This window comes from Gymnoscopelus braueri (genome assembly GCF_963280865.1).
Source record: "Gymnoscopelus braueri genome assembly, chromosome: 13".
NCBI classification, from domain to species: Eukaryota; Metazoa; Chordata; class Actinopteri; order Myctophiformes; family Myctophidae; genus Gymnoscopelus; species Gymnoscopelus braueri.
The window spans coordinates 11,374,534-11,392,096 of record NC_137615.1 but is presented as its reverse complement, the minus strand read 5'-3'; the positions used below and the strand labels follow the sequence as shown (position 1 = coordinate 11,392,096).

The 17,563-nt window shown below is 41.1% G+C and overlaps 1 protein-coding gene across 3 annotated transcripts in view; it reads left to right on the top strand.

Moving 5' to 3' along the window:
- Window positions 1–6,007: 6,007 nt before the first annotated feature.
- The window catches only part of smg1 (SMG1 nonsense mediated mRNA decay associated PI3K related kinase), an 84,745-nt gene continuing 73,189 nt past the window's right edge, over window positions 6,008–17,563 (top strand). Inside the window, exons 1-3 of one of the 3 annotated variants that reach the window (XM_080448471.1) lie at window positions 6,008–6,278; window positions 10,728–10,876; window positions 15,172–15,324. In XM_080448471.1, coding sequence (XP_080304597.1) covers window positions 6,190–6,278; window positions 10,728–10,876; window positions 15,172–15,324 — 391 coding nt within the window. In that variant the 5' untranslated portion in view covers window positions 6,008–6,189. The remainder of the gene's footprint in view (window positions 6,279–10,727; window positions 10,877–15,171; window positions 15,325–17,563) is intronic. The other 2 variants (XM_080448473.1, XM_080448472.1) reach the window with 2 other exon arrangements.

Genomic DNA, 17,563 nt, shown 5'->3' with positions numbered 1-17,563 from the left:
ATAAACCTGATTATCTGGGGGAGGAAGTTATTTCACTGCCTACTACCTGTAGCCTTGTGGCTACAAAGCCACTTGCCAGGTAGCAGCATCTGAAACAGTCTGTATGGTGTCTTTGCTCAGGTTTATGTCTGAACAGTATACTGAGCTAATCTGAGACTGAGAGGATCTCAGCCCTGACTTATCTCAACGCATCCAGTAGCCCATATGACACTGGTTTCATTGGCCCGTATGGGTCAATCTTTACACTCTCAGAGTGAACTAACTCTGAGGATTTCACAGTGTATACTATTTGATAGCTCACCTAGGAGCCCCCACCAGGAGGATGCCTCTGTTCAACGCCTTGCTGAACCACCGTTCACCACCCCTGGCTGTCAGGTGCCGCCCCAGCCATAGAAGTCGCTGGCGCAGTGACTAAAGATTAAAATCCCCCTCCCCTCCCCTCCCCTCCCCTCCCCCCACGCCTTGCTTCCTTCTTCCAAACACGGCCAAATGAATTTGTGTAGACACATGGCAATCCGGATGCACTGCAGTAAATTCAAACCCCTGTACTCTGTGATGGTGGGCATGGTATTTTACCCCTGCGCCAACCGAGTGCCCGCTCTCCCTGTCCAATTCTCCTCTCATACCCCGCTCGGCCAAAATCTCTAACCCCACAGCCAAATTATGTCAGCGCTTGTGGGATTCTCCAGCAAATACATCATAGGGTGGGCCCTCGTCCTTGCATCCCCAGTGTTCTCAAAAACACGTGTGGCCTCTAAATATAACCGCTGGTTTGTAGCAAGCATTGATTTTAAGTCGTATCCAAGGATCATGGTTCAAATGACAAGAGACAGTTGACTCTATGAGGCTGTCTCTGTGAGGATCGATCAACAGCCTCCAGTTCAACAGCTCATTAAAGCGCCACTGGCCACGTGAATGCTGAAAGGCTACGGACCGCTGACTTCTGTCAGTGCAAGAAAGAGACTGGGTTTCAGGGCTGGACTTAATAAAGTGTCTATAAAAGCAGCATGGTGCACCCTGTTGAAACACTAAAGTCTAAAAGTGAAGTTTTCAACGTTGTTTCACACTGAGGTCTGACGTTTTTGTTGGCGAGAACAAAGTCATGAGCCAGTATATTAAATAACATTATTCTTCTGTTGACGTTGTTCTGTGTCAGGGCATCTTGCTGTGAATATTGACATAGCCAAAATAGCCAATCTACAAACTCACAACGAGTTGCACCATGGTGTGTTGTGAGCTTGTAAAAGGGGGCATGCAAACAAATCAGTCACTAGATACATGTCCTCATTCAGCAAAGTACCCACAACAATGTAGATCAATTTGACTCAGAGTTTTTCCAAAGGAACATTAGCACAGATGTCAGAATCAGAATCAATGTTATTGTCACATCACAGGTTTACAAGTGTAAAGAAGTGTCCAAAAAGCTTTTTTTGTGCAAGCTCCATATTGTAACATTGTCTCTGTTGTAGGCCTATAGATTATTTCAGATGGTGTCTGACTGTAAATATCACTTAAAACACTCATCTACAAATCATCATGACATGAAAGTTCATCATTGTCATCAGGTCGTCAGCTTGAAGTTGTGATTATTACAAAACATCATCAATGGTTTGCAACATCGCTGATTGAGTGTTTTGTTTTGGGGGTTTATACACATGAAGTGACATTTGGGCAGAAGAGTTCAAATCAATAACTAAATCAATCAATCAATGTCATAGTAGATAGTTTATTCATAAAGCTGAAATGTGACTGGAGTATGATTTAAATTGTTGAGACAATTGAGGATAAAGTCTGTGTACCATCTGGCTTGGGAGTACAGATGAAATCTAGATTTTGGCTAACACTTGCACATTTACAGAAAAGTGTATTCATGTGCGCTGTCCCTATGAAAAAGTAAACAAAAACAAAACTATGAGTAAACTATGAGTTCAGACCATTTCCATTCAAAATTAATGCCTGGCAGAGAAATAGAGCTTAAGTTCTCAGGGGTAGAAATAAAAGTCAATGTTAGCCTCCAGAGACTGGCAAAAAAGTCAATAAAGCAAGTACAATCATTTTAATAGAGAAGCATAATATGATTTGAAAGCTCCAGTACTTCATTTGGCTCAAGACTTTATGAAGTTATCCAGAAACCATGATCAACCTGTTTTTACTCTGAGACCACCATTCTCCCTCTGTGGACGAGCCAAGCCAAACTGGAACACTCATAGGTAGACTGTGTTTTCACCCATCAATGTAAAACTTTCTGCACGACTCTAGAGCTGACCGTGACTCTGCCATTGAGTCAGTTAATTCTATATATAATCTATTATTCTCTATTCACATTGTGGAATATTTATTAATCAGTTCATGATAAATGGTCCATAGATTTATTTTATAAATAAATTAAATAAATACAAATTGGTGTAAATAAACCCATAGCATATACCCATAAAACCATAGCATATACCCATAAAATGAAATACTCATAAACCCATGAATCAATAGTGTACCGAAAATATTTTCTACATGCGATAGTGACATATGATGGAGTATAAGTTCATTAAGTATAACTCCTCCTTATTCTACACAATGTTCAATGCAGGACGTTTGCCTGACCACTGACCAGCAGGCTACATCACAGATTTGACAACAGCATGCCATTCTAGCAGAATCAGTCAATGACAATGACCATGAATCTTTTTGGTCACAAGCGGCAGCTTTGCCCTGCATCGGTGCTAAGCTCACCAGCAACACTTCACAATCAGTCAAAAAATGCGTCCAACTAAGGAGTTTATGCCAATGAAATATCACATTATACAGTCAACAGCCCTTTATGCTGTTAACAATGGGCACCCACACAGTAAAATCCAGAATTATGTTTGGATAAAAGTCCCACAACTCCTCCAGACGTAAATGGTGGCAGAAATCACCAATGAACTCTTTCAGATGAAGCCACAACATAAACTCAAGCCTACTCATAGCCTACAGTACTTTTGGTCCAAACCAAGAGGGATTTGTATATTCCATCCTGCAAATAATATATAATATGTTTTTATATAAGCAAGACTCAGAATCCATTTTTTGTCGCAGTAAGTGAATCATTGACTAAGTCAATAGCTGTTTCAGCCTCATCATGACCTTCAATGGATGAGAACCCCCCCAACACACGCACACGCACGCACGCGCGCGCGCACGCACACACACACACACACACACACACACACACACACACACACACACACACACACACACACACACACACACACACACACACACACACACACACACACACACACACACACACACACACACACACACACACACACACACACACACACACACACACACACACACTATGCTACTGTTTCTTAGCAACATATGAGGTCCCAGAGAAAATGATAGAAGGGTCATAGAGAAAGAGACAAAGAGAGAAATGCAGGACCGTTTCAATGCTTTCTCTCCTCGTAATTTCTCACAAGTCAAGGGTAAAACAAGCTTATAATATAACTCATTTGCACTGAACCTTGAGTTTTTTGCACCATGCTGCCATCTTGTGAGATAGTTGGACAGCACATAATGAAGGCGATATATTGAACAATAAATTCTATAGACCATTGCATATTGGAGGGCCTTTGCCAGCTTAAAGCCCAATACTTTCCCACGTGTTACACCTAATAAGCGTGCCACTGTGGAGCTCTCTAAAATTAAGAACTAGCATATTTTTTACCTGGACCTGGCCGGTGGACCTCTGACGTCACTCTGACTCAGACATAATAACCATAAACAAACCCCATACACCCATATAGGCAGTACCACGGCCACGTCACTCTGACTCTGACAAAACCATACGTACGTGTAGGCATGTCGCTATGACTCAGACATGAACATAAACAAACCCGATATGCCCATATATAGGCATATGGAGATCCGGTTGTCCAGAGCCACAGATCCGACCGCTATGCACATTATGGTTATGTGCATAAATGGGACCGACCGACTTCAAACTCGGTGCCCGCCACCGAGTTGTTTGGTTATGCGGTTGTCCAGAACCGCCGATCCGACTGATGTCCATATATGGGCACATGGATATCCAGTTGCCAAGAACCGCTGATCTCAACCAATAGGCCCATGGGCATGCCAATATACAGGGTATGGGCATATGACATCAGGGATCTCCATATATGGGCATAAAAGGGACACATGTAGACAGACAAACAGATACAGAGATCTCCATATATGGGCACAAAAGGGACACAGACGGGTGCCACGGGTACTCTGACAAAGCCCGACTACGACTCAGACATATCGGTCGGATCTGCATAACGTAGGTATGAGGGCCGCTATGTGGCCTGAACTCTAGTATGCTAAAAGCTGATAAATTCATTATGATGAACTGTAGAGGTCTTGGCTCATAAGGTCTTTCCATTCAAGTGCAGCTCGTGTTACATGTTACTCACTGATACGTGTTTGCTTCCTTATTGTTTTATATCAAAACAAAACAATGATATGGTCATAATCATTGTCATAATCATTGTTAGCTGAATCGACGAGATTGGGCAAAATGACAAAAGATAAGAATCTGACATTTGAATCCTAACTCCCTTGGTGAGTTGATACTTTGTTTGCCTTAATTTTCTGCTAGTCTGAAATAGGAGTGGGGCTGCTGCTATTTCAGCAGTAGTCTAATTGAAATAAAAAAATCACACCCTGTGTGAAGTGGGCGGTGTCTTGCTAGCTAATCACAATACTGAATGGAGTCGATCAATCATGTACAAAAGATAAATACATTTATTGAAACACTCTTTATGATGGACGAAACCATAACTTGAAAAAAACCAATTTATGTTTTTTTTCAAGTTATGGTTGCTTATATAGGGCTATGCACATGTGTCATGTGACACTGGCCAATCACAGTCCTGAATAGATTGTGATTGGCCAATCACAGCTCAGGATAATTGTACAAATTTCCAAACCTCACTTTTAGGGGTGGTTTCACTGCCCAAGATATTTGTACATTTTTCCAAATCTCACTTATAGGGGCGGTTTCACCGCCCAAAAATTGACATGCATATTCAAATAGAACTGTTTGAGTTCTCTCATTTTCTATCTCCAGACTGCAACACTTGTTATCAAGTGTTTTGACCTTGGATAAGATTAATATTTATTTCCATCTAGCAAGGATAGGTCTAAACATTGCTGCTCAACACAGATATGTGGGTTCACCTCCTAAATACTATTCAAGGCTTCTATAAGCGACAGCATCATATGAGTTGCTTTAATAATTAGACCTATAGATGTGTCCATTCCCAGATTCATTTAAACTATACGTTTATTATCATCACTGGTCCCTGACACAATAGTTGCAATGTGGTTGACGGAAGGTATGTAATTGTTCGCACTTCGCAGTGTAGGCCTACATTTGTTTTGTGTCTGTGTAACACATTGTTATCTATCTTTAAAAGATTGCTTGTCTAAATTCCTCTATATTTGCAGCAGGCAGTGAAGCAACCTGAGCCTGTGCATCTCCAGTCGCCCTCTCTCACTCCCACTCACGATGCTGTCGCTTGGCAACCGCATCCCCAGTCATGTGAGGAAGAAAAAAAAACTTGCCACTCCTGACCCGAGTACACCATCCAGATAAGCAATAGTACAGATGAAAAATATGATTCATGTCACGCTTTGTTTTTTATTAAGACCTGGAACGCATCTGTGTCACTTTAGATTTCTTTCGCTATTCAAAAATAGAAGATATACAAGCTCATAGCGCGGCACCGAGTGCCGCGCTATAAGCTTGTAGATCTGCTATTTTTGAAAAAAGAAAATTAGATTTTTTTCCAAAAACTGTTAGGATTTAGATTTTTTTTAAGAATCGCCTCAGGTCTTAAAGGGTTAAACGAAGAGTCAAACCCGTGCTGGATTCCCAAGTTCATCGACCGACGGACAGATGGCGCTGTCATAAAACCGCGGGGAAGATTTTGCCCGGCTTTCACTGCGAATCGAAAGAAGAAGGAGCGGGTGTGCAAGAGAAAAGAAAGAGGGCCGACCCCCTGTACAAAACATTAGCATATAGCTAGCACTACCAAGCTAACCGATTAATGGACGCAAAATAGACGCGCTTCTTTGGGGGGTTAATAATAACGAGCTTCAGGATACAGGATAGTAACTCCTCGTTGAGAAGCGGGTCATGCTGTCCCTATCTTGAAGGTAATGAGCCGTAAAGCCCTCGGGTCTCGGCTCAGCGGCGCCCACCACCACCACAGCAACCTGCAGCGGAACTGGAATGATTGGCAGCCCAGGTTGGTACCTCGGACCACGGGTCACACTGCTGGGGATCCACGTCGGGGATCCTCCCGGTGCTCCGGGGGGCCGGAGGAACATCCACCTCTTTATTCTGGGGGTCTCACACTGTCTTGGTCTGGCAACACATGTTGGATGCAGTGGTGGAAAAAGTACTCAAATGCTTTACTTAAGTAAAAGTACCAATACTGCAATATAGAAATACTCTTGTTACAAGTAAAAGTCCAGAATTCAAAATTGACTTGAGTGAAAGTACAAAAGTATTGGCATAAAAATGTACTTAAAGTACCAAAAGTAAAAGTACAAAAATGTTTGAAAATAGCAGATCTGCAAGCTCACAACGCTTTGCGAAGCGTTGTGAGCTTGTAGATCGGCTAATTTCAAATGGCCTAGGTATAAAATAGGGCTGAAAGGGTTAATGTACATTTTATAATGTAATAATGTATATATGCAAAGTAACTAGTAACTAAAGTTTTCAAATAATTGTAGTGGAGTAAAAGTAAAATATTTGGACCCGAGATGTAGTGGAGTAGCAGTAAAAGTATTGAAAATTGGAAATACTCAAGTAAAGTACAAATACCTCAAAATTGTACGTAAGTACAGTACTTAAGTAAATGTACTTAGTTACTTTCCACCACTGAAACCGGGGTGCTCCTTCCATTCCGACATCTCACCACTCCGACTAGTGGCTTCCGCGTGCGGTTATGGTTAGGGTTAGGGTTAGGTATAGGGTTCGTCAACGTCGGAAAGGCGACATGTCGGAAAGGAGAAATGCACCCACTGAAACCCCATCATTTTATCTGAGGTTGTTTCCCATTCTACCCCCTCAGAGTGTAACGAAAGTTACGAAACACGAGGGAACAACAACAGTAGTTCCAAGACCAGCTTTGAACCAGCTTGTAGGTTACTACTTGTGGTGTTCCCTCGTGTTTCGTTACTACCTGGTAATTTATTAACTATCGTTAATTGTCCAGCTATGTGAACGAAAACCCCCATTTTATTTGAGGTTGTTTCCCAGTCTTTACCCTCAAATGTAACGAAAGACGAGGGAACACACAAGTAGTAGTTGTAAAGTGAACCAGCTGAGCTGGTCGTTGAACTACTACGTGTTGTTCCCTTGTGTCTCGTTACCTTGTAGTTTATTAACTAGAATATACTTTTTGCCACACACGAATACACATACACGAATGCATTAGGAAATCTTGGAGCTCAGCTCCCAGGGTCAGCATTAAAAAAAAAGACAGAAAATATAGACAAGACAGAAAAAACATACAATAACTATCGTCCAGATATAGGAACGTGTTGCTGTAGTTTCGTATCATAATACGGTTCTCTTTACAACATTAACCTGTCGACATGATAAGACATTCACCTCACTCACTTCCAACAGGGGAGAACATTAACTTTAGCATTATGAAGCTAAATGTATGCTGCTGTGCTGTGTAGCAGTACTACTGTCTGACACGTTTGCTAACGTACGCTAAGCTAACGGTAGCTAACTGTTAGCTGTGTGTGTGTTGGTTTTAGTCAGGGATAGTAATTTACATAAGGCTCTAGTTTGACGTGGAGGGACGGCACGCGTTTCACCAAAAGAGGCACGGCTGTACTTGGCTATGCTATTTGGGTAGCTGGTAGCTTTACAAACAGTCTTGTTGACTGTGTTAGCTTGCTTTAGCCGTCCGGCTAGCATGAGCTAGAAGCAAGACTGCCCAAGGATTTGTCAGTGACGTGACGGCGTAGTCTAGCGGAAGTGCCTCGGACTGATGTTGCGCTTCGACGTCAAAAACACACTCGAGTAAGGATAAGTACAAATCAAATGACGTGTTTTCATCGGAAAGCGGCGACGCGCGTTAATCAATGAGCAAACCCCCTTTCTAGCTGGAAATACGCATTTTTTTTGTCAAGTTGGTCGGTCGTACGATCAAGTATACAGTCTGCTCACAAAACGTAACGATTCTTTATAACGTCACGGTCCTATCCTTTGCATCTTCTCCGTTCTAGGCCATGTGAGACACCACCCTGCTCAACAACCACTGTTAAGACAGCAACAGACCAAAGCCCATTCCCTCTCTCTCTCTTAGCATAAAGATTGGGAATAAGAGTGTATTTGCTGTAAATGCTGTTTTCTAAGCTGACTAAAGATTGTTCTGAACATCCACCAAGGCCCTTTTATAGTGGCTTTAATTTGTGAACAAGGAAGGGCTTTGTATAGAATTCATACACAACCGAATTGGTAGAATATCATTTCTTGTAGACTTCATGAAAACACATGGCATGGTTTGTACGTGGGTATTGATTGAGGGTTGTTTTTGTTTTAATAAGTCCAAGCAGAAGATGCCTGCGAGAATACTTTCAGTTTTCCACCCACTCAGGAAGAGGGAACCCACACACTGCTCTAGCTCTGCAGCCTCTCCAGTTTATTAAACTGACATTTCATTTGTGGTCACAGTCAATCAGTGAGAGTCACTCCCTTTCCCACAGCGGAGTCTCATACATGTGAACACAGAAGGACTGGATTATTATTTAATTAAGATCATGATAATAACATTTCTGTAAGACACTCGAGATGAAGGCCCAGCAGGACCGAAATGTCATCCTTAAGGTCCTTACACACCGGGGCGAATTCTTCATGCGAATAAATACGTTATTTTTTTAAACCTTATAAAGTCAATGCAAGCGTCCACATCAGTTTTGCGAAGCGAAAAAGCGTCTTTTAATTATTCGGAACGAGTCCGAATTTTGCGTATATTCGCACATTCGCCACCGGCGAATATACGCAAAATTCGGACTCGTTCCGAATAATTAAAAGACGCCTTTTTCGCTCTGCGAAACTGGTGTGGAAGCTTGCATTGACTTTATAAGGTTTTTTAAAAAAAGGTATTATTCGCATGAAAAAAATCGCCCCGGTGTGTAAGGACCTTTAATGTTTAGGCTGCGGAGCAAGAGCAGTGTGCAGGTTCTCTCTTCCTGAATGGTCAATTGATACTGTCCAACGCACCTTTATATGAGATAATGGTGTGAATAATTCCTTTGAAAGGAAATATTCCACCCACTAAAATCATTTCTCATCATTTTGTTTACTGAAAGAAATTACTGAATGAAATTCACATCATAGCTGTTACTGAATAGATTGTCAAGTCTGACCTCTTTTTAAAGCACGTTGCCTGGCATAAAGTATATGTCAAAATAAAGGAAAGGGTGAGGTAGCTAATTGCCATTAGACACACAATGCTGTTATCGTGAGCAATCCCTTTTATCTTGAGGTGAAGCTTTTATGTGCTGATGACAGTACCCTCCCACACAGGCACACCGTGTGCTCCTCAAAGTGTGTCAATTGACTGGATGGTTTGATGGGTCTGAAAATAATAATAAATCACGGCTTATGGTTTTCACAAGAACCATTAAACCCATAATCTTTACCTTCCATTCACTCCATTGTACTATTAAATCAAAATTACACTGTCCTTAGTGTCCTCCACAGGGTTTTAACCACTTAAACCCTGGCAGTCCTATTTAAAACATGTTGAAGCTCCCATGCCGTAAGCTTGTAGAGCAGCTATTTTGCTATCATACAACTAAGTAATTATATAGGACTTGATGGTCAATTTTTATATTCAAGGCAGTGTAAGAAATACCATTTCTGCTAGAAGCTGTTGGTCAAATAAACTTTGCATTTTTTACATGCACAATGATTCGTTGTGTTTGCCTGTTTCCTACTACTCATGCCACAGTAGCATTTTGGCATTACATTTACAAATGTCATTTAGGATTTGTAGGGCATTGGTAACTGAAACAGAAACAGATCTAAATGCATGAGCTCCAAACTACAACTCTGTATTTGGGTTATGTTTTTGATTGGCTTCAAGTTCACTGTCAGTGTTATTTTAGATAACACCGTAGTTAGAAAATGTATGATTTCTCCACTTCTAGAAGGCAAGCATCTTATTGCTTCCCCATGCCTTGCTGCCTTGCCAGGGAGTGTTTAACTAATATTTGAGGATATATTATTCACATTTGAAAGGATACCTATTTTACACACACACACACACACACACACTCTCTCACACACCCTTATTTCAAGTCTCTTATGATTTTAAAAACTAAACATTTGTGCAATGATAATTACATAAACTTTCAATTTCATAACATTACTGTGGTGTCCAATAAAATGACAGAGAAAACTAAGTGACTGCACACGTAGCTAAAATCCCAGTATTTATTCAAAAATAAAAAAGTACCGGTACATAAAATAGCGTCTTTTTTAAAAAAGCCAACGTTTCGGACAGACAAGCTTCCTCCTTCGAGGTCTTGTTTTTTAGTGTTCTTTGCCATTGGTTCGACACCACAAAAGGACTGGTGTGTGTGTGTGCGACTGTGTGCGTGGCGCACACTTCTGTGAGCTCCAATAAAAAATAATGGTGACACAAATGTCCCATGATGTTCCCCAGAGTTGACAGTGTGTCAGCCAGCGAGGACTGTGTGAAAGACCTCGGCCCAGCAGCGCTTTACAACGTGGTACCCTTGGACCACCCTGACAGCCCACCGTCGCCGCCGCACAGCGATGCCTACGCCGCCACAGACACACTCCATGACGGAGGTGAGAGCTGCTGCTTTTTACTCCCATAATTGACCCGGTGCGTCACCCCCTCAATAGGTGCTTCACATCAGCGATGCTGACCTGGACAAACCACTGACCCCCATCTCAAAATATTTAGTTCCAGGGACTCCCAGAAGCAAAGATTTGAGTTACAAATGTTCGCTGTAAAATATATATATTCAAAGATTTGCACAAGTTTTCAAAAATTGCAGATCTACAAGCTCATAGCGATGCCGCGCTATGAGCTTGTATGTCTGCTATTTTTGAATAGCTAAACTATAAAATATGGTTAAAGTGGTTAAAATGATTGTGACGCTAAGCAACTCATTTTGCTGGGGAGTGGGGACCCCCTCCCCGGACCCCACTTTGGCAACCAAGGCCCTATTTAGTTGACTGGAGTTCCCCTGGGCTCTTTCTTGCCAATAGTGTGCATGGCAGGTGGCTAGGTGGCGGTGTGACGCGCTGCCAGATAGACCAGTCACGCATGCGTGCAACCACTTCCGTTCTACTTCCTATCACAGCTGTTTGTTTACACCGATGTAATTGCATATGCGGCGTGAGCCGGCGTGAGCCATGACGTCACACGTTTTGCCGATTCTCCCGTATTGCATGTTTACACTGAGACGCGAGGCGGAGCGTTTTCAAAAGATTTCCACTCTGGAAGGGGGTTTCACTTTGTTGAAATTCCAACCCCCAAAATTGGCGTTGCCGTCTAAATGGCTGATATTTTATTTTGACGTTTTCTCTAGAGAGCGTTGACGTCTAAACGGGACCTAAAAGCTCCCAATGTGGCACACAAGTTTGTAGGTCAGTCAGAATAAGGACCAGAATAGGGACGCTAGTGTTCATGTTAAGTAATTCTATGAACCTAACCTAGCATTATCATTTGGTTAGTGTCAATGTAATATGAAAAACGTGTTTGTGATAACTACACCACATTAGGCAACAACCTTCACAGATTGTCAGCCCGACTGTGTTCATTCTGTTGATGACTGAGTCTCCACCAGTGTAGCAAAGATGAATCTTACGTCTCTGTGGTGCAACCGATCATCGACTCTGCCTTAGTTTCAAACTAAATTATTTTTAACATATCGTCTAAGTGTGGACTTTACACTCCAACTTAAGAGAGAACTTAACGCACAGCTGGTGCCACTGGTTGCTGATCTTTTCTGCAAGCAACAGCGTTATGCGACAAAGTACGGTATAGATTTGAGCGTTTCTTAGTTCGATTGTACAGCTTTAAGCTTATTTCTCAGTGCAGTGGTTGTGGTTCTCAACTCTGGCCGTGAAGACCCAGACTACTGCTGATCTTTCTAGCATATAAATGACTTACCACATAATTGCATACACCTGTTGTCCTAGGTCTAAATTAGTCCCTTATATGTGGACAAATTACTTGGACTAATTTGGATGTCTAGAATGAAAACCAGCTGTTCACAGCAACATCCTGTGTACATTTAACCCGTACCGGACATTTCACAATTTTAGTTTCCCACAATTAAATGAACATGATTTGACATTTAAAAGTGCTCTGCCTGTAGAACGCTCCGCTGCAAAGCGAATCAATGTATGATGAAATATATCAATATGAAGTTGAGCCGTTTACCTTCCGATGTTACAAAACATAAACTAGTGAAGCTAAAGAGTTTTATTCACATCCATCATGCAGGTACAATTAATGGAGTGATAGACGTTATATTTAGCTTCTAGTTGAAGTACTGAAGTGAATACAAACTACATAAGTCTGTACAATGTAGAAGTGAATGCAGTGCCCTGTTGATTTAATTTAGTGTTAATATTTATTCTAGAAGATGCATATTGTTTTGGTGAATAAGGACCAATTTTATTATGATAAAAAACATTATTGTACCTTAGCAGGAATGTGTGTAGTACACCATGGATGTGAAAGCAGTGTTATGTTTAAGTGATGCAAATATTTGTGTCACTAAAATCAATGAATAATCTCTGATAAATTATCGTGCTATCATTAGTGCTCATTATAATCGTGCAGCCCTATGAAGCGTATGTGTGACCGTGTCCTAAAGCAGTGGTTCTCAACCTTTTCAGGCCGCGACCCCCCAAAATCATATTCTGTGGACTCCAAAATAATCATATTTGAATTTGGGACCCCCCACCCTTTGTTGAGGCATTACATTTAGTTTGACTCGGTTACAGAGAAACTGAAAATAGCAGATCTACAGGCTCACAGCGCCTCGCAACAAGAGGCGCTGTGAGCTTGTACATCGGCTATTTTCCCCCAAAAATCCTCTTTCTTATATTATTTGACAATTTGGCCAATGTTTGACCAGTATTTATAGTATAGTTTGTTGATTACTTTTGATGCAGTAATGGTCTTATTGTAACTTTGCTGTCATCTGGGGACCCCCCAAAAAAATCATGTGGGGACCCCCCTGGGAATCCCGACGCACAGGTTGAGAACCACTGCCCTAAAGTGTTTGCCCAGTGTTCTAACGCTAGGAGGTGTGGTTTATGGCTGTGTTGTTTCTGCTAAAGTGGCATTTTCACTTCCTTCATCTTTCTGAGGAAATGAAAGGGAAAGTGGACTTACTGTACACGCAGAGCACTGTGCATTAGTCTAATTATTTACACAATGGTAAACACAGGTGGAATGAGTAGAATAAAACACAAGACAAATAATCTATATGCAATAATAAAATAAAATTGATGCAGGTGGTTAAGTAACCACTTAAACTCTATATACTTTGTTGTACGTCAATGGCCAAAATAGCCGATCTACAAGTGTTTGCAGCAAATTGTGAGCTTGTAGATTACTCCAAATCACTCCACGATTATTATGACCTGCACAGAATGGGTAATATGCTAGGGTTCATGTGGTTAAAGATGTATGGGGCTTATTGAAGTATACTGTATATTCTAAAATAAAGAGTGTGTGTGTGTGTGTGGGTGAAATGAAAGTGTGTGTTAAGTGCCTGTCAGCATATTCAAGAAAATAGTTTAGGCATTCAGGGAAGTAGTTTAGTTAAGCAGAAACCGCTGTGGTGTGTGGACTGGATTCATAGGCGATAGCCAAAGTCAAGACCTTTCTTGTGGAGAACTGACTGCAAGTGGGTGGCTACTCGATAATCTTACATCTCTTAGCGTCAGGTCTCGAGGAGATTGGCTGCAAATGTGAAATTCCTAACCATAGCTTTGAATTGTACATGAATATTAATACAGTTGTGGTTAAATGTAACATCTAGTCGCTAGACGAGGCTAGGTGTTAATTGTGAAACGCATATTTCTTAATGATCCATGACAGGCACCGTGGTCATTTTGACAGCAGCTTGATTGGTGACATGCTTGTTAATGGCTCACGCACCCAAAAGCTCAAATCTAGGACTGATGCCTTTATTTAAAAATGTTGCATTAATGTCCTGTGCTTACTGCTTATACTACTCACTAAACAACTTGGATACACACCGTTCGTGCAGAATCAGACTTGATGGCATTGGTAGCTAGCTTTACAGTAGGCATTTGGGAAATCACTGAAAGCCTATTTGTAGGCATTTGGGAAATCAGTCAAAGTCTTTTGGAGAACTACGAGATTGCTGTGGCCACCTGGGATAGATAGTACTTGTAATTCATAGACTAATCATTTGTAGATTGCGTGGGTGAGAGAAGTAGTATTCATTTGGAAGCTTTTAAATGTAGGGTCACTTGCTATCTTTCTCTTCTGTCTTTAACATCCGTAGTCAAGCTTGGAAAAAGATGGCATGGTGTTAAACATGAACTTCACAGGTGCTTAATTTTGACTATTATTGATTGTTCATCATACAATTTGGGGGCGATTATTTGGATCACTAACATGATGGTATTAATTGAAAAATGTTTTGTCACCAGACTCGAGTCTGTCTTTCTGATAAACCTCTAATGGTATTTACTAGTAATCCACCAGTACTAGCGTTAAAATCTTCAGTGTATATAACGCTTTGAAAGTTACTGTTGGAATTTCCCCAAGGTTAGCAGGTGGTTTTACAAAAATAAAAATGAAACGTGCCTTTGCATGGTGTACTTGGATAACTATATTGCAGTGTTTTTTTAGTGCCGTCTGTCTATAAGACATGTCCTGTCTGTAATCTCAATATTGTTTTCTCTACAGGCTTTGCACATAAATTGTACCCTTACATAAATTAGAGCCTTGTTTGGGTGTCCTGAATGGCAGAGTAGGGATGCAGGGGGATTCCTCATTGAGTTGATGAATGTATGATGAAATGGTCTTGACTTAACGACACGACTATACCCACATCAGTGTAATCCAACATGTTTTCGCGCAGGTGGATATGAAGCTGGCGGAGGTCTCTGTGATACTACATTTGGTTGGAAGCCGCTGGGGCAAGAGTTGAGGCTCAATGACGTGACGCCGGATTTGACCCCTTTTCAGCATGGAAACCGTGCTTTAGCTTCAAAGGACATGAGGAAATCACAGGGTAAGTCCTTCGCCTGGTGAAGCACTTTGATGTTTGTCGGTCTGAAACGCACAACGAGAGTCTAATAATCCCACCGGGAAGGCATCTATGTCATTTTAGATTTCACTTTTTAGGATTTAGAACAGTGGTTCTAAAAAGAATAGCAGATGTACAAGCTCGCAGGGCGTCACTTTGTGCCGCACTGCAAGTTTGTAAATCTGCTATTATTTTTTTTTTTTTTTGCATTTGTTTTTACACAAATCTTCTCTTTTGGATTTTCAGATGGGGGGTGGGGGGGGGTCCGCAATGGCCAAATACATATCAATTTGGTGGTCCTTGCCACGAAAAAGTTTGAGAACTACTGATTTAGAAGACATTTGTAGAACCGACCATAATGGGTTAAACGCGTGCTATTAACCCATTAAGACCTGGAACGCATCTGTGTCACTTTAGATTTCTTTGGCTAAAAATTTGGCTAAAAATAGCAGATATACAAGCTCATAGCGCGGCACCGAGTGCCGCGCTATGAGCTTGTAGATCTGCTATTTTTGAAAAATCATTTAAAAAAAAAATCATTTAAAAAAATATATATATATATATATAGGATTTAGAAAACATTTTAAAGAATCGCCTCAGGTCTTTATGGGTTAAAATAGGAGTGTCTGTGGTTGTGCTTTGAATACCGCCTCCAAAATGGGCAGGGGAACAGGACCGAGGTTTTCACTGGGTTGACGAGTGTTGATACTCGGGACAGGAAATGTTTTCAAACTCGCATGACCCCAAGCTATTAACAGTTGGTATGAAACAAATCAAATGTATTGTTGGCCATCATCATTCATAACTCAAACTGCCCAAGGACATGTCTGGCCAAATGTCATTGTTCCACATAGCAGCCACCTATAGGGGATTCAGTACAATAGCCATGCCTTCCATGCTCACAACCATGTCATTTTTCTCACAATTACTGGATTCTTTAAGGAAGTTCCTAACCTCATCTTGATTGTAGACTGTAGTTATGTAAAATATTTGCTCAAGGAAACTGATCAGATATGATCTACTTTCTACTTTTATTCGTTTTTTTATATCCAGAGAAATTGATAACAATGTTATAGTGCTCCTAATGAAATCGTTAGCTAACTGGTAGTTGTAACATATCCCCAGTTTCGAGCAGGCAATCAAAAATGTATTTAAATATCAAGGGTTCCCAACTGAGATGGAAGCCAAATTACAGGTTGGAGTGATCAGATCTAAGATAGTAAATGCCACATGGCTATATACGTCATCTTTTTTCTAAATGTGGTTTGACCACATTTTAGGTGTCACTGCGTCGTATCACTGATATTTCCGATGACATCTGCCACAAATGGTGAAAAGCCACTACAGTGTATATCACAATTGGGGAAAAGTCAGGTATCGTGATGTACAATTGTACATCTGTGAGCTCTCAAGGTAGTATGATTAAAGGTTCCCCAGTAAATTGCGTTATAAACGGAAGAAAGGAATCCTTGGGTCAGTGCCATGTGCCATTGGCTTAGAGTAAAGGCCTGTCCACCGCTAAAATGATAATAATGTGAGCAATGAGCATCCACACGGATACAACGTTACGTAAACCTGTTGTGAACGCGAGTGATGATCAGTATGTTCGGATTGGATTTGGATTTTGGCTGCGAGTGTTTCCATCATTAATCAAATTACTCAGAAAGTGAACCTAACGGTAACGTTCGCCACGTTATAGTTGTGGTGTGGACTCCGGCATCTGTTGTGGCGTGGACTCCGGCATCCAATCCATTTGAGTTGGTGTGATTTTTAAAATGCCGTATTTATCCCACTAAGACCTGAGGCCGATTCTACAAATCATCTCTGTTGGGTGGAAACCTCATATGTCCAAAACTGATAATAATTCAAAAAAACGCAAGAGTAGTAAAGTATCTGCTACTTTTGATGCTTTTGTGTGACGCTGTAGTATGATATGATGAAGTAGGGCGTTAATTTACGTTTAGTTAGAATATGGATATAACAAAATGCCTTCTAAATCCTCAGTTTTCTGAAAAACGTATGTTGCTATATATACAGTATGCTAAAATGACACAGAGGGGTTATAGATATAATTTATGGTCATTCTTGGTGTGGATGGCCCTTTAACCCATTCAATCCAGGAACACATCTCTGTCATTTCAGATTTATTTGGCTATTTGCAGATATACAAGCTCATAGCCCAGCACTGAGTGCCGCGATTTGAGCTTGTAGATCTGCTATTTTT